At 47.6% G+C, this 18,199-nt stretch overlaps 1 protein-coding gene across 1 annotated transcript in view; it reads left to right on the top strand.

Moving 5' to 3' along the window:
• NXN (nucleoredoxin) overlaps positions 1-18,199 on the top strand; it is a 152,407-nt gene that overhangs the window by 116,098 nt on the left and 18,110 nt on the right. Inside the window, exons 2-5 of the mRNA XM_070395436.1 lie at positions 6,555-6,672; positions 8,839-8,972; positions 9,442-9,542; positions 12,055-12,161. Of these exons, the coding sequence (XP_070251537.1) occupies positions 6,555-6,672; positions 8,839-8,972; positions 9,442-9,542; positions 12,055-12,161 (460 nt within the window). The remainder of the gene's footprint in view (positions 1-6,554; positions 6,673-8,838; positions 8,973-9,441; positions 9,543-12,054; positions 12,162-18,199) is intronic.

Below are 18,199 nucleotides of genomic sequence, written 5' to 3'. Positions count from 1 at the left end.
TCTTCTTTTCGCTAAACCAATGGACCTTTACTTGGAAAGAAAAGATTCAACAACCGTGGGTAAAACATAAGCTAAGACCTCTTGTCCTTCCCAGTGGAAGGGAAGATAGGGGTCATGGGTGGTACGGTCCCTTTCCGCTCCGAGGGGGATACTGGGAAACTTGGGGTGGAGCAGAGGGACATGTTACCGTCCTTCTGCCTACATGAGGGACCCAGAAAAAAAATGAATTCTTCTCTATCTATTAGGGGAGAAATCTTACAAGGGTCTAGCCTAATGCCCTCAGGCTATCCCAAGCAGGCTGGCCTTCAGGGCCTCCTTTATGACTCGTGCTGAGTGGCCAAGCATTTAGGGACTAGGTTGCCCAGGTACTAAAACCCACCATTAAAAAAAAAAAAATTAGCCAAGAGCCAATCATATGCTTCCATTTCAAGTATAATATGGGTGCCTACGTTCAGACTGCTCTATTTAACCATGTTGTATCTGCCCTCTTTATATTTAAAGCTCACTGGCTGCCATTTACTTTAGGGAATAGTCTATCTACCCAAAAAGAGGCTTGTTACAAGATGCCACTTGGTTGTAGGAGCCCCAAGCGCCAGGGAAGTGACCCCTTAATTCATGTGACCAGGGAAGAGTTCTTTTATGAAGGCAAGGATGGTTTGACCTTGGAGTGACTACTAATGAAATACACCACAGCCGGTCAAAAGAATAACCAAAAAGTAACCATCTATTCCTGATAAAACTTTCAGACAAAAAGTTATGGGAAGCTTTTTGTGTGTGTGACAAAATTTGCCATCTTAACCATTTTTTGTTGTTGGTAATCCTCATCCGGGGATATTTTTTCCATTGATTTTTAAAGTGGAAATGGGGGGAAGATAGAGAGAGGAACATTGAAGTGAGAGAGACATATTGATTGGTTGGCTCCCACACGGTGTCTCGACCCGGGCGGGAATCCATCCTGCAACCAGGGTACGTGCCCTTAACTGAACCTGGGACCCATTTGTCCTCAAGCCAATGCTGTAACCTTAACAGAGCAAAACTCAATAATATTTTTTATTGATTTCAGAGAGAAGAAGGGAGAGGGAGAGAGAGAAACATCAATGATGAGAGAGAATCATTGATTGGCTGTCTCCTGCACGCCCCACATTGGGGATCGAGCCTGAAACCCAGGCACGTGCCCTGACCAGAAATCGAACCATGACCTCCTGGTTCACAGGTCGATGCTCAACCACTGAGCCACCACAGGTGAACCCATCTAAAATAAACCTTCTTTAAGTGTATAGTTCAGTGGTATTAAGTACATTCACATGGTTGTGTAACCATCTATCCCTGTAATTCTTTTCATCTTGTAAAACTGAAACTCTATACCTATTAAACAGTAATTCTTCATTCTCCCATTACCCCAGCCCTGGCAGCCACCATTATAATTTCTATCTTTAGACCGCTCTGAGTACCTCACATAAGTAGAATCCCGCAGTACCCATCTCTTTGTGACTGGCTTCTTTCCCTTAGCGTAATGTCCTCAAGGGGCATCCATGTGGTGGCATATTGCAAACTTTCCTTCCTTTTTAAGGCTGAATAATATTTAAGACTATTTTGTTTAACATGTTAAAGACTGTCTCAAACCAGTGGTTAATATTACATTTGAAGGTAAAATATTATAGATCTGTATCCAGATGTGGTCAGGATGCTTGCTGTTTACTATTGTTCGCAGCTCCAGCCAATATAGCTCGCTAAGAAAAGGAAATAAATGGTGTAACTGTTGAAAAAAAAAGTTGTCTCTTATTTTAGCCAATAGGGTGCCTTTCTTTTCAGACTGCAAACCTATTTTGAAGTAAGAATACATATATTTTAAAATTAGCTATTTTTACAACTCCATCTTTTCATTTGTGACCTAGATCCTATTCTTTTGCCTATTCAAGGACTTTTTCTTGCATATTTTCTTTTCATCAATTTTTTACTCTCTCTTCTGGATTCTCCCCAGCAGCATATGTTATAGTATCTCCCACCTTTAAAATATCCTCCCTCTGACCTCATCTTACAAATATTCTCCCTCTGACCTCATTGTGTGTTTCTCCAGCTACAATCCCATTTCTCTGCTCCCTTTATAGCCAAACTCTTAAAGAGAATTGTCTCTAGTCCAACTCAGTCCCTTATCTGCCATTTTCTCTTTCTCTTTTTATAACCTTTCTTTTTAAAATTATTCTCCTCCAGATATTTCACATGTTGGCAAGAGGACTCAAATTTGTTTGGGTCCAAGGCCCACTTTAGGCGTGTGTGCTATACAGAGCTGCACCCCATCCCCCCTCTTCACTCCAGTCTGTCTTTCAGTTTCACCACTTCACTGACTCCTCCCTGACCCTATTAAGGTCATATGCGACCTTAGTTGCCCATCGACTGGTCAGTTCTCATTTTATTCAACATCTCAGCAGGATGTGGCACAGTAGCCTACTCCAAAACACTTTCTTCAGTTGCCTTTTGGGATACCAGAGTCTCCTCATTTTCATCCTGTGACACTCGTCACTCCTTCTCAGTCTCCTGCATTGGTGGTCCCTGACTCTGCCCTGGGATCTCTTTTCTTTTGTGGCCATGGCCTCTCCTTGGATGACCTCATCCAGGCTAGGGACTGATGATCCTCGATTTATATTTCATGTCCTCCTCCCCCCCACCAAGTCCAGATTTGTAAATCCAAATGGCTACTTGAAATCTCCACTTGCACATGTAATAGGCAACTCAAACTTGACCTGCCCAATCTTGATTTTTCCCTTTCAAACTTCGTCCTCCTCCATTGTTCCTCATCTACGTTCATCAGACCTTGACACACTTTTGCTCAGTCCCCCAAACCACAATACATCCTTGATCTTTTTCTTTCCATCATCCCTTGACATTCAATTTGTCAATCTACTCTATTGACTGTCTTCAAAATATATCATGTCCTCACTGTCTCTGCTGCTACAACCCAAGCCCTCGCCACTGCTCTCAACTCTAGCCTGAGCTGTTTTCAGTAGCCTCACCAGTTGGTATCTTGCCTTCCACTGTCTTCCTCTGCAGTGTGTTCCTTCACAAAAGCCAACGTGACCTTTTAAAATGTAAATCAGGTCATACCACTCCCCTGTTAACCTATTATCTTGTATAATAAAAGCCTAATATGCTGAGTGTCCGGTCGGCCATTCAGCCGATCAAAGTGTAATATGCTAATGATATGCTAAGGCCGCTCAGCCACTTGCTATGATGTGTACTGACCACCAGGGGGCAGACAGTCAACTGGTTGACCAATCGCTATGACATGCACTGACCACCAGGGGGCAGACGCTCTGACTGGTAGGTGAGCTTACTGCTGGGGTCTGGCCGATTGGGACTGAGCGAGATGGGCCAGACATGCCCTGGAGCCCTGCTGAGGTCCCTCCCTGGCCCCAGTCATGCACCGGTGGGGTCCCTTGGCCTGGCCTGCGCCCTCTCCCAATCCAGGACCCCTTGGGGGATGTCTGAGAGCCGGTTTCAGCCCAATGGCAGAACGACCAGTCGCTATGACATGCACTGACCACCAGGGGGCAGACGCTCAATGCAGGAGCTGTCCCCTGGTGGTTAGTGCACTCCCACTGGGGGAGCGCCCGCTCAGCCAGCTGCCGGGCTCACAGCTGGCTCCCCGCGGGCCTAAGCCAGCAGCCGGACATCCCCGAGGGCTCCGAAACTGCGAGAGGGTGCAGGCCGGGCTGAGGGATCCGCACCTCCTCCTCCTGAGTTCACGAATTTTGTGTACCGGGCCTCTAGTACTTAGAATAAAATTCTATTATTTTTACCCATCTAAAGGGCCTTAAAGTCCTGGTCCATGATTGACCTTCTGACCTGCCCTCCCTGACTGTTTGGCTCCGTCCACTCCAGCCTGCCCTAGTCAGCCTCCTTGCCTCCACACAGCTTCCCTGGGCTGCAGCTGGCTTTTCTTGATGTGCACACAGCTTGCTCATTATTAGGGTCTTGTGCTCAACTGTCATTTCTTCGAAGATGACTTCCCAGATAACTCTAAGATATGTACCACTAGCCCCAGTCTGCTTTGTTTTTACCCTGCTTTGTTTAACTTCTATCAATTACCAGTGTCTGAAATTATTTTTCTATTCATATTCTTGTCTTTCCCACTCAAATGGAAGCTCTGCAAGGACAGTGGCTTCCTATGCCTTGTTCTTTCTTGTATCCCTTGTGCTTAGAACAGAATTTGCACGTAGTAGATGCTCAGTTAATAACTGTTGAATAAAGTTCAGCACTTACCAGTTATAAAACATACTGCAGGGGTGAGGGGGCAGTCTGTTTACAACAGAGATAGATAGATAGATAGATAGATAGATAGATAGATAGATAATTATCAATAAGTAAAAAATAAGCAACAAACATGAGGTATCATTTTTTCCCTATTCAGTGGGAAAAACTAACGTTGGTGAGAGTGCTAGGAAATGGGTACTGTCATTTGCCACTGGTGGAAATATAAAATTGTCTAAGCTTTCATAAGTGATGAGTCATGGATGATGTTTATCTCAACTTTCATGCATCATGAACTATGTCTCCCATTTTTTCCAATAATTACTCCCCCCCATAATTACTTTTTAAGCCAGAAAAATCCAATCATCTTAATCTTTTCCCCCCTCTTTAAAATAAAAATTTTGTGAAGTTGATCCCAGCAGCGGATGGCCTTGTTTTGCAGTTGCCTCTTAAGAATAGTTCATCTGACCCCTGTACCAGGCTTCCCTGGGATCATGCAATCCCTGTCATTGAGAACTGTGTGCAGAATCAATCTTGTTTGGCGGCCCTGGGCTGGCTTGGGGAGCCCATCGGACATGTGGGGCTGGGGAAAAACATGCAGGCGTGGCCCACCCAGTCTGAGGGTGGGGGGTCCCACCACCCTCCCCACCAAGACCCAGGTCTCCACAGCCAGGGAAGCCAAACATTCCCGGGCAGATCCCCTGCCCCACCCAGCTCCCTCACTGCCTGGGATGGAATTAAAAACAATAATAATCACAGCCACAGGTGCCTTTCTCTCTCCCGTATGCAGCTGGACCTCTTTTGCCCGTTTCCTTAGACACGCTCGGGCCCTGCTCTGCCCATGCCTGGTGGCCAGCCTCCTGCCTGGGCCCAGTCCTGGAAGGGAAGTTCGCAGCTGAATCCCCAATGGGCCATTCTTGTTTCCCCTGGTTTCTGTCTTTCCTGGAGGTTCATTGGTAGCTGGACATTTCACTTAATTCTGTTGCTTTCTGGGCTCGGCAGTTACGTTCCCGAGCACCCCGTGGCTCACCTGGACAGTGTTCACCCAGACGGCTGAGAGCAAAGCCCGCACATACTCGGCTCCTGTATGTTGCATTCACATTTCCTCAGCCTCGTCCCACTTAGAATCTGGCTTCTGACTGTGTGCACAGTCAGCCTCAAGACCTGCCAACCATTGTTGATTGTTTAGAATGTCATCAAGAGTTAAGGGTTGAGCCTTAGCCGGTTGCTCAATGGTTAGAGCGTCAGCCCTCGGACTGAAGGATCATGGGTTGGATTCCGGTCAAGGGCATGTACCTTGGTGTCAGGCTCAATCCCCGGGCCCGGTCAGGGCTCATGCAGGGAGCAACCAATCAATATGTCTCTCTCACATCGATGTTTCTCTCTCTCTTAACTCTACTTCTCTCTTCCACTCTCTAAAAATCAATGGGGAAAACATATCCTTGGGGGAGGACTAACAAAGCAAACTAACTAACTAAGAAAAAGCTGAGGGTTGGGGCTGGCTCAGGATATTGCTTCCCTAGTGTTTGCGGCTGAATGGCACACAGGTATAATGACTCTCCATGTCCAGGGACCTGGTGAAGCAGTGAGAGGGGCAGATTTTAACTACTTGTCTTCTGTTTCCTGTCCCTTCTCCGTTGGGGTTCAGAACAGGGGAGCACCTGCCTGCTGAGATGGTGGACGGGCACCAATAAAAAGCCTCCCTTTTTGCCTTAACCACTTGTTCTGGTTGTGTTCAAGAAGCATAATCCACCCTAGCCGGTTTGTCTCAGTGGATAGAGCGTCGGCTTGCAGTCTAAAGGGTCTTGGGTTTGATTCTGGTCAAGATCACATACCTGGGTTGCGGGCTCGATAGGGGGTGTGCAGGAAGCAGCCAATCAATGATTCTCTCTCATCATTGATGTTTCTATCTCTCCCTCTCTCTTCCTCTCTGAAGTCAATAAAAAATATTTTTTGAAAAGGTGCATAATCCATCTTCATCTTTATACTTGTTAGAGAAAGGACCTGGGGGAGAGGTAGGAGAGGAATTCTCCTAGAATAAGTGTCATCTATCCCTCGTCGGCCTCTGTCGTGGCTTGAGCCTGGACTGTGACTCGGGGTCCCTGCACTGTCACAGGCTGCAGGGGCAAGGGGGCTTCAGTCTCCCCTGTCCATTTGCCCGGCCAGCCCTGCTCTCCTTCAGTTACTCATTTATCTGCACTTTCGTGTCTCCAGGCCACCCATCCCTCATGCCTGAGGGGTTCAAAAGAACCCTGCAATTAATCTAGCTTGAACTTAACCACCTTCTTTAACTTTTCTTCTTACAGCTTAAACTTTGGAACAAATACCGAATTTCCAACATTCCATCACTGATATTCCTAGATGCCACCACCGGGAAGGTTGTGTGCAGGAATGGGCTGCTGGTGATCCGTGATGACCCAGAAGGTGAGACCTTGGCATGTCCGTGCTGTACCCACCTCTGACCCTCTACCCTGACCTCCTTCCATTGCTGGAGAGTATGCAAATGAAATGCAAATGAAATACAGTTGACCCTTCAACCACTTGAGGGTTAGGGGCGCCAACCCCCATGCAGTGGAAAATCCATGTATAACTTTAACTCCCCCCCAAACTTAACTACTAATAGCCTACTGTTAACCGAGAGCCTTACTGATAACATAAGCAATCAATTAACACATATTTTCTATGTTACATGTCGTATAAACTGTATTCGTACAATGAAGTAAGCTAGAGAAAATAAAATGACATTAAGAAAATCATAAAGAGCCCGGCCGGCATGGCTCAGCGGTTGAGCATCGACCTATGAACCAGGAGGTCATGGTTCCATTCCTGGTCAGGTCACATGCTCAGGTTGTAGGCTCCATCCCCAATGGGGAGTGTGTGCAGGAGGCAGCTGATCAATGATTCTCTATCATCACTGATGATTCTATCTCTTTCTCCCTCTCCTTGCCTCTCTGAAATCAATTAAAATCTATTTTTTAAAAAATAAAAAGAAAATCATAAAGAAAAGGGAAAAAAATCATAAGGAGCAGACATAAAATTCACAGTGCTGTGTGTTTTTATCAATACTGTAAGTTCACATCATCAGTCTTAGGCTATGTGGTTTATCTGTGAGTTTTTTCAAATTGCTGGTTAAAAAAAATCTGCGCATAATGGACCCAGGCAGTTCACTCATGTTTTTCAAGGGTCAATTGTATATGTAAGTGGGTTTACTTGGCTAAAGAATATTGTCTTGATGTAATTATGGTTTTCTCCAGGTCATGGTTAAGGTTTTCAGGGATCAGAATGTCCCTCCTGGGAGCTTTAATTCATGGGCGAAGGAGATGGAGCTGAGAAAGGGAGTCAGCTTTGAGGGCGGAGGAGCCGTTGAGCAGCAGCTAGCGCTCCATACTCAATGCCAGTGCAGTGCCCCTGGCAAAGTCGCAGGCTCTGTGTCCTCCCCGCCTCGGTGGCGAGGGCGCCTCACTTCCTGTGCAGGCCTGGGTCTTGCTGGCCGGCTGGCTGGCCACGCACTGGGCAGGCTGCTCCGATCAGGGTGCTCAGTGCTGTCCAACATCGGTTTCTCTCCCCTTTGGACTGGAGTCATAAGATCTTCCTCCCTCACTTACTGATCCAACTAGATGATTCAAGCCTGGTCACACGTTTTCCCAGTGAAAATTGCACCTGCCTCAGAGAATCGCCCTCAGTAGAAAACAGGGCATCATAGAACCAAGTTTTTACCTTCTCAGATTTAAACACACACACACACACACACACACACACACACACACACACACTACTCTGAAGCTTGTTAAAATGTCCGTCTCCCCGCTATTCTCCGCCCCCCCCAAGATTTTTGGATCCATTTGTTCAGGGTGGGCTCCGCCACCTGCGTTTTCAGCCAGTCTGTGCCTCTCCCTCCCAGCCTCCCCTCACCCCAGGCGATTCTGAGGCTGTGGTCCAGGGACCACCATGTGAGAAAACACTGTCTGTTAAGCTGGGAGCATAGTATTTGCGCTTCCTGCCTGGGGCTTAAGTGTCATCAGAATGCAGGCCATCTGGGTTGAGTGGGTTTGACTCTTTCCTTTCCCTAGACTTAAATTGTTATCTCACTTGGTTCCCTGGGCCCCAACTCAAAAATTCTGGGGGCGGGGCCCTGGGGCATCCTATTTTAAAATTCCCCAGTGGTTTCTGAGTTGCAGTCAGAGTTGAGATGCCCTGGATCCCAGGGTTGGAATAGAAGAAACTCATGGTTAATATCTGAGGCAGCTTCCCCAGCCTGGCTCACCACCAGTTCCCCAGGGAGTCGGTTTTACTGTTTGGGGATGTACAGCTTCAGCCCTGGATCCTGGGATTTGGGGTATGACCTGGGCTTCTGTATTCTTCAAAACACCCCCAGCAGATGGGCCCTGTGGTCATGCAAGGTCAGGAACCATTGCCTTGAGGGTAAGTAGGACTCTGTCAGGGACGAGTCCCGCTTTTATTCCTGTGTTGTAGCTGCAGATCCTACGGGTGTTGGATGATACAGTTGCCATGCTCTGCAGCCCCGAGGCCTCTTGGGTCAGAGGCCACACGGAAGAGTCTTAACCTTCTCCCATCTGTTGCCTGTTTCAGGTTTGGAATTCCCCTGGGGACCTAAGCCTTTCAGGGAAGTCATTGCAGGGCCCTTGCTTAGAAATAACGGGCAGTCCCTGGAGAGCAGCAGCCTGGAGGGGTCTCACGTGGGCGTCTATTTCTCCGCACACTGGGTGAGTGTTTGCTCCTCTTCAGCCCAGACAGAACGAGGCAGGGAGGTCCCACCACAACCAGCTGTGATCGGCTCCCGGAGGTGTGACTGCCGGGGCGTAATTTCCTGGCGTCCTTCCTTTCTCCTGTGCCCAGTGCACTGTGATTGACGGGCAACAAGTGCTTATTATTATGAATGATAATAGCAGCAAGAAAACGACTTCTTTTGACTGGTCTAAACAGACAGCTTTCTTAGGCCATTCTGGTGAATGGTCTCTGCGGGGGTTTGACTGCCGCCGGCTGGCCGCCTGGGAGGGGCGGGAGGAGCCTGTGCTGGATGCGGCCATCATGCTTGTTTCTGCCTCTTATGGACCAGGTCCTGCCAGCCCAGCTCTGTGTGGGCCCTGCTGGCCTCCCGGCGATGGCAGGGGGCTGGGAAAGGGGACGCCGGAGGTGCAAAGTCACGCCCAGGATCCTGTTCTTGTCTTTCAGTGTCCCCCTTGCCGAAGCCTCACCCGGGTCCTGGTGGAATCCTACCGGAAGATCAAGGAGGCAGGCCAGAAATTCGAGATCATCTTTGTTAGTGCAGACAGGTAACCTGGTGCGCCGGAGCCGGTCAACGTGCCTTTGTCTCACTTCTCACTTCTCAGTTCTGTAGGGTAGAGCTTGGAGACTGGGATTGGGGAAAGCATAGCTGGGACTAGTGGCAGCGGGACGGATGCATGTCACATGTACTCTGGGAATTGTCTGAAGGGAGGCCGAGAAAGCCTTGTTCTCGCTGTAAATGTGTTGGTAGGTCCTAATTCAGGCCGGGGTCATTTGAGATTAGGATGCATTTTCCTGATTTGTTCAGCTTTTTGGATTGTGGTGAAAGGATATGGAGGTGGGGGTGTGGGGGAGGAGGATAGAAAGAAAAGAGCAGAGGCTAATGGATTGTGATGCCTGTCTTAGCTGGCTGTGCAGTCACCTTCCTTAGCTCCAGCCATGAACTTTGTCTGGGGGTGTCATAAAAACCAGAAGGGCAGACCTTTTTCCTGGACCATGTCGGGCCCTTTTAGCTTCAGTTTCCTCTGCCTCTTGCCCTCTCCCCGGCTTTATTCATCAGTGACCGTCCTACATCACAAAACTCTGCCCCAATTCAGACCGAGCCGCCAGGTACTTCTGCCGTTGAGTGCCTGCTCGCAGAAGGCTCTCTGAGAGCCAGCACATGGAGAGCATGCTGTACGCTGAGGTAGCCTTCACGTCCGTGCTGTTTCATGCTGTGGCCCCTCCCCCAGCTCCCTGGCTTCCATCTCAGTGCCTGTGAGTGGGGACAAGCTTGAAGCATGCCAGGTGGAGTCATAACGTGTTTAAAGCTTTTTAAAAAATCAACTTCACTGCAGTATAATTGACATACAAGGAAATGCAGGCATTTTAAGTACACAGTTCAATGCATTCTGACAAATGTGCGTACCATCACAATTACAATAGAGCATTTCCAGCACTCAGAAGACTTCCCATGCCTCTCCTCGGTCAGTTCTCACCCCCAAGCTCCCATTTCAAGGCACCCCTAATCTGTTTTCTTTGGCTGTTGCTTGATTAGATTGGTCATTCCTGGAATTTCTTACGTGTGGAATCATAGTGTCTATGATTGCTTAAAAGTGTGGTCCTGTACACGCCACTCTTACTATACAAAATAGAAATGTCACAGGAAATGCAGTGTCTGAACATCTGGGCTTCTTATAAAAAAGTGTTAAGATCCATCTGTGTTGAACATGAAAAGTTGGGCTGGGTGCAGTGGCTCAGTGGTTGAGCATCCACCTATGAACCAGGAGGTCACGGTTCGATTCCCGGTCAGGGCACATGCCCAGGTTGCAGGCTTGATCCCCTGTGTGGGGCAACCAGGGGGCAGCCAATTAATGATTCTCTTTCATTATTGATGTTTCGATCTCTCTATCCTTTTCCCTTTCTCTCTGAAATCAATAAAAATATACTTTGAAAAAGGAAAGAGAAGTTGGGCATGAGTTAAACTAGGGGGATGCAGGGGAGCAAGCTGTTGAGATGGCCTGGCTTTGTGGTTTGTATCTGTTGGGGTCCAGCCCCAGCAGGTCCAGGGGTCCCCAAAGGTGTGGACGGAGTCGGCGAAGAAGAAATGACACGGAGACAGCCTTCAGTTGATCAGCAGCCTAGCCAGGATCTCTAGCCAGGAACTCCAGCCAAGTTCTGGTCAGGATCTCCAGCAAAGTTCTGGTTTGGAACTCCAGCGGAAGTTCTGGTTCTCTTGCCATGTTCTCTCGCTAGGTTCTCCTGCCAGGTTCTGCAGGTTCTCCAACCAGGTTCGGTCGCCAGGTTCTATCCGGGTTCTCCTGCCATGTTCTGTCGAGGTTCTACAGCCAAGTTCTGTAGCCAGGTTCTGTCCAGGATCTTTTGCCATGTTCTCTCACCAGGTTCTGTCTCTAGGTTCTGTCTCTAGGTTCTTCAGCCAGGTTCTCTCGCTAGGTTCTGTCTAGGATCTCCAGCCAAGTCCTGTCTCTAGGCTCTGTCCTGTTGTCTTGTTACATCTGTATTCATACCAGTTGATTTTAATCCTATCAATTTCTATTCCAAAGGTTAGGGCGTTTCTTATCTCCATTCCAGGGAGTAAAGATTATGTAGCTTAAGCGTGATTGTGTGTAGTTAAAGTGATTAACTACCCGCCTGGCACTTAGTTAAGGGGTTTTATTCCCTCCCTAACTTCAGGGAAAAATCCCTACCTGGGGAAACAACCTTTCTTGGAGAGGTGACCTTGGTTAAAACACACGGCGCCAAGAAGGGGAACAAACATATTAAGAACAGTATGCCATATATGCCAGGTCCCTTGAAACATATGCTATGCAGATGTTTCTTCTCTGCAGCGACTGTGTCAAGCAGCAAGGATGGACTGGCTCCCGGCATGTATCCACCAGCCCTATGGAGGCATTTGCTTCCCGGCATACAGAGTGGACGGAATGACCCCTCTGTGTCTGAACTCGATCAGACGCCTCTGCATCTGCAGAGCCCTGGGCAGGGCTTGGTGGAAGGTGGGGAGGACCCAGCGGTGGTGCACTCGGGGGTAATAGAGCCTTGTTTCCATGTGTGTCTCTGTAGGTCAGAGGACTCATTCAAACAGTACTTCAGTGAGATGCCCTGGCTCGCTGTCCCCTACACCGATGAGGCCCGGCGGTCACGCCTCAACCGGCTGTATGGGATCCAAGGTAGGCATTCCCACGCCACGGCACTTCTTGGAAACCTGCCCATCCGGGCTCACCACGTCTTTGGCTTTCCTTTCAGAGAGGAAAGAACCTTTTCATTTCCACGAATGTTCACTTGCTTTACCATCTTCAAAATGACATGTGGTGAATTTTACATTATGTGGGTTATACTGTTTTTTAAGCAAAGTGTTTTCACAGGAGAGGCAGCTACTCCTCCCCCTCACCAGCTCCCCAGCGACTTGGCCAAAACCCCATCCCATGGGTTTTACTCTCAAACAGACCTGAGAGTAGTCTGGTTCCATCACTCAGCTGCTTTGAGCCTCAGTTTCCTCATCTGCGAAATGGGTGTGCTACATCGCTGCCACAAGACTTGCTGGGAACACTTACAGGAGAATGTATATAAAGCACTTCCCATGATTCCTGTAGCGTAATGGTGAGGGATGCGTGGGTATTACTTTTAGGTGAGACAGTTGGTTTCCTGAGAGTGTAGCAAACGAGGACTTGGAGTATTGATCATTTTTTTCAGAAACAATGATCATTCGTGAGGCAAACGGGGTTCTTGTTCTTTACTATGTGAATACCTCCATCCAGCCTGCACACGGCCACGTGTTTTCTTGGCAAAGCACTTAACTGGCCTGTGAAGAGTTAAACTCATTCTCTTTGTATCAGCAGTGCCAGAGCCTGGTCGACCCTCGGTGGGTACAGCTAACGTTTGTGTTCTCAGTGCCCCTTGTGTTACATGGGGAGTGGGAAAAAATTAAGATGTTCCTCCAAATCCCACAGCTTATGGGGGAACTCATCTGATCCTTTAATCTTTTCCTTCACCATTTACAGTAAGCATGTATGACTTTGTTTGGAGCTAAAGTTTCAAAAAATACTTTATTTTAAATCGGTGCTTCTCAATTTCAAATGTGCATAAGAATTGCCTGGGGATCTTGGGAACGTGCAGATTCTGATTCAGTGGGTCTGGGGTGGCCCACATTTTTAGGGAGCCCCAGGTGGTGCTGCTGCTGCTCTCCAGGGTATTAACAGTCTAGGTCTATTAATTTTTTTAAATCTTCACCCAAGGATATATTTATTAATTTTAGAGAGACAGGGAGAGAGAGAGAAAGAGGGAGACCTGGATGTGAGAGAGAAGATCCATCAGTTGCCCTCCGCATGCGCCCCCACCAGGGATTGAACCCGCAGCTTAGGCATGTGCCCTGATTGGGAATGAAACTCGAAACCTTTGGGTACATGAGACGTGCTCCAACCAGCTGAGTCAACCGGCCAGAGCTACGTCTATTAATTTTTTGAGAATGTTGGGGGCTCATACCTCCTATTAATAAAAAAGATGAGAGCAGTTCCCTTTCCAAAGAGAAGCCGAGTGACATGACTTTGTTCACTGGTCTAGAAGGAAAAGCACCACGTTGCTTGGGGAGCTTAAAGGAGACGTCACAGGCTTGCTTCCTCCCAGCACTCTGCTTACAGAGACACTGGAAGCTCAGGTGCGCTTTGGTGGGCAGCAGAGGGTGGAATTGCTACCTCCTGAGGATCAGTAAAACTTCATCTCTTCATTCATTCATTCATTCATTCATTCAACAAATACTTGCTGAATGACTTTGAGCAAGTTACTTAACCTCTTTTATCAGTAAAATTTGGAAGTTTCAATGTTTGGAACAGAGTCGGCACTTAATAAGTATTTAACTGACCAGCTCAGGAAAAAAAAGGGAAAATTAGATTTTACAACCTAAAAAAGATAAACTGTTGGGTGTCAAAAACCTTAAACAGCCCTGGCTGGTTTGGCTCAGTGGATAGAGCGTCGGCCTACAGACCAAAGGGTCCCAGGTTCGATTCTGGCCAACAGCACATGCCTGGGGTTGCAGGCTCGATCCCCAGTGGGGGGCATGCGAGAGGCAGCCAATCAATGATTTTCTCTCATCATTGATGTTTCTGTCTCTCTCTCCCTCTCCCTTCCTCTCTGAAATCAATAAAAACATGTTTTTTTAAAAAAGCTTAAACAAAGCCAACCAACAATATTAATAACATGCTGGCAAAGAGTCAATATCTTTCATAGAAAAAGAGCTCTTTCCAGATACCAGTCCAAAAGACAGAGAAAAGACAATATAGCCCTGGCCAGTTGTTCAGTGGTTAGAGCATAAACCTGCAGGCGAAAGGGTCAAGGGTTCGATTTCCCGTCAAGAGCACATACCTCGGTTGTAGGTTCGACCCCCCACCCCTAGTTGGGAACATGCAGGAGGCAACCAATTGATGTCTCTCTCTCACATTGATGTTTCTCTCTCTCTCTCTCTCTCTCTCTCTCTCTCTCCCCCTCCTCCCTCCCTAAAAAAAAATAAAAAAACACAAAAATCAATGGAAAAAATATCCTTGGGTGAGGATTAAAAGAAAGACAATTTAGACAATAAAGATACAAGGTAGGCAATTTGTCCAATGTATAGTGTCAGAATGGATATCAAAAATATTCAGCATAATTTACTTTCATGAATTACGGATGAAAACACTGAATTTGTATATATCACATTTGCAAAGAATTCCAACCTCCACCACCAAAAAAAAAAAAAAAAAAAAAAAAAAAATCCCCAGTGTAGGGAAGAGAGCAGACTGCTGGGACTGTAAATAGGACAACCTTTCAAGAGAGCAATTGGCAGTACATATCAGAGGCCTTTAAAAATTCTATAAGGCCTTTCATTTAAAAATCCCACTTGTAGGAATTTATGCCCAGGAAATTATCCCAGAGCACCCAGCAAAGACTGAGCTTCTCTTGAGCAGTTGGTGGATTTCTGGTTTTTTGGTTATTTCTTTCATATTTGCATACTTGGAATTTCATTACGGACCATGATTCTTTCTTTGCTTCAGCCCCTAGGAAACCCAGAGCTATATTTGTAACCACTTCAGTGATTTTGCAAAACGGACCGTTTCTGTGCGTGTCCTTGACCCTGGCTTCGTTTCCTCTTCCTTTCTTGTGTTCCCTTCAGGGGGATATGTTCATCTGTTTTTATTAGATTATATCATGCAGTTTTTAAGACACCTCAGATCCCTTTTGGAAAAAAAGATGTAGATTTAAACGCATAGGATCCTATTTCTCAAGCTCCAGCTAGCCACTGGGACTGAGCTCAGTGGGAAATGAGAAACCAGAGGGTGGCCCAGTGCTGCCCTTGAGTGGACGAGATGAGCCTTACATTGGAAATTACCAAAGAGCGGAGAGTACAATGATGTAAAAAGTGTTGATCAAATAAGTGCCATTTTGTACGGCAGCTTGGAAGGAAAGACTTTTCAGAGACGCATCCATTCCGCACAGTCTCTTAAGGCCCTGGCAGGGTGGGGATGAGAAGTGCAGTGGTGGCCCTGCCCCAGAGTGTGGAGCTGGGCGCTGGGCCTCACTGAGCCACTCTGCTCGGCTTGGAGGCCTCCCCACATTTCCAGTCATGAGCCATCAGGGGGCAGGATCTCTCTCTCCACCATCGGGAGTTCAGTTGCCCTTTCCTAGGCCTGGGGTCCAGCATGACGCAGGCATCCCTGGTGGTCAGTGCCAAGGCCGTGGGGTCACCGGAAGTGAAGACGGTACCTAAGGATGGTCTATATGTAATGCACAGCCTGTTTGCGGCTGGCAGTCTGCCCTCCCTGTGCTCTGTGAGGTGCTGCTGAGGACCCTTTGGGGGGTGTGGCTGGAGGGGGGGGCATGCATAGGCACAGAAGAGCAATCTCATAAGAGAGATCATGAGCTCTTCAAGAATCCAACACGAGCCCTAGCCGGTTTGGCTCAGTGGATAGAGCATCGGCCTGCAGACTGGAAAGGTCCTGGGTTCGATTCCAGTCAAAGGCACATGCCTGGGTTGCGGGCTCCATCCCCAATAGGAGGCGTGCAGGAGGCAGCTGATCAATGATTCTCTCTCATCATTGTTGTTTCTCTCTCTCTTTCTCTCTCTCTTTCTCTCTTCCTCTCCCTTCCTCTCTGAAATCAATAATAATAAAAAAAAGAATCCAACACGAGTTTTGGACACACCACTAAGGCTGGAGAGTGCCCTTCTGTGGGCAGTTGGCAGGACACACAAATATTTAAGTAGATTAAAAAATGAAATAGACTATTTTCTGTCTGTCTTCAGAAAGCAGAGAAGGGAACTCTCCTTTCGGATGCTCCAGCAGTCAACATGCAAATATTACAGATGGAGGAGCCTCGGTTGTTAGGTGTGGCCGAGACAGCCAAAAAGTGGGTGACCACAACTGAGGAGGAAGAGAATGGAGACTTTTCAGAGACGCGTCCATTCCGCACAGTCTCTTAAGGCCCCGGCAGTGTGGGGATGAGAAGTGCATTTGTGGTCCCTGACTTCAAGGAGCCCCCCTTTGAGGATCAGAAGGCTGATCTGCAGAGGCTCTGTGCCCAGGCAGTGGCGGCCGGCCAGCCACGCCACAGGGAGAGAATGTGGGATTCATGAGGAGCCCCGTTCCGGCCAGGGAGCCTGCACTGCCGCCCAGCCCTGCACCTGGCCCGCCCCACTGCTCCTCGGCTGCTGGCTCCATGGCCCACACTCCTCTGCCATCTGTTCTAGTCTCTCTTCAGCGTGGACCTGTCTGCTTTCCCAGCTCCCCACCTCCTGCTTCCTTGCCCTCGAGGCTATAGTTTTTGGCACAGTGTTTTGTGCCGATGGCTCCTTGATCACTGATCTCTGGGACTCATTCCTGCAAGCAGCCTGTCAGATATGGCCTACTGACCTTGATCTGCCTGCCTCTGGCCTTGTCAAACCAGAGATGCACTAAAGCGCAGTGAAATATGAGTATAGAAGAGCAACACAACATCCTTATCAAGGTGGCATTTAATGAAGGGCCACAGGATGGAGGAATCTGAGTTCAGAGGAGACTTGCTTGGAACTGTTGAACCAGGAAGGCTTCCTGGAGGAGGTGGCTATGGAGCAGGGTCTTACAGAATGTATGTGGTTTAGATAAGAGGTTTGGGACATTTCAGGGTAATGGCCAGAGCAGGTTGCCCATGGTGTACTAGAAGGAGAATGGGCAATAGACTGATGATGCCATATTGTATAGAGCTTTGTACGCTATGCCGAGATCCATGGATTTGACCCTTTGGACTTTTAGAGCCTTTTGAAAAAATTTTAAAATATATTTTTATTGATTTCAGAGAGGAAGGGATAGGAAGAGAGAGATAGAAACATCAATCATGAGAGAGAATCATCGATTGGCTGCCTCCTGCATGCCCCCTACTGGGCATCGAGCCTGCAACCCGGGCATATGCCCTAACCAGGAATCGAACCGGTGACCTCTTAGTTCCTGGGTTGATGCTCAACCACTGAGCAACACCGGCCGGGCTTTTTGAAAAAAAAAATTTTAAATATATTTTATTGATTTTTTACAGAGAGGAAGGGATAGGGATAGAGAGTTAGAAACATCGATGAAAGAGAAACATCAATCAGCTGCCTCCTGCACTCCCCCTACTAAGGATATGCCCGCAACCAAGGTACATGCCCTTGACTGGAATCGAACCCGGGACCCTTCAGTCCGCAGGCTGACGCTCTATCCACTGAGCCAAACCGGTTAGGGCTGAAATTTTTGATTAAGGAGAGATCAGTGCAGTAGTGACATTTAAGCTAGACTGGAAGAGAAATCCCAGAGGCCAGTTCACGGATACTTCTTTCTTTTCTTTTTCTTTTCTTTTTTTTTTTTTTTTTTTTGGTAAATTTTTAAAAATTGCCTTGAGAAAGAGAGAGGAAGGGAGAATGAGAGAGAGAGAAACATTGATTCGTTGTTCCACTTATCTATGTATTTATTGGTTGATTCTTGTATGTGCCCTGACTGGGAAGCAAACCGACAACCTTGGTGGATAGGGACGATGCTCTAACCAACTGAGCTACCCAGCCAGGGCTATTTCTTTTTCCTTTCTTTTTTTAGTTGAGATAAAATTGGTGTATAACATGATATTAGTTTCAGGCATACAACATAATTCGATATTTGTATACCGTACAAAGCAATCACCACAATAAGTCTAGTTACCTTCCGTCACCATACAACTGACCCCTCTACCCATTTTGCCC

The sequence above is a fragment of the Myotis yumanensis genome, unplaced genomic scaffold (genome assembly GCF_028538775.1).
Source record: "Myotis yumanensis isolate MYYU_CA2020_CCGP unplaced genomic scaffold, mMyoYum1.0.hap1 SCAF_16, whole genome shotgun sequence".
NCBI lineage: Eukaryota > Metazoa > Chordata > Mammalia > Chiroptera > Vespertilionidae > Myotis > Myotis yumanensis.
Note: the sequence above shows the minus strand (reverse complement) of the source record. Positions and strands in the feature narration are given on the sequence as shown.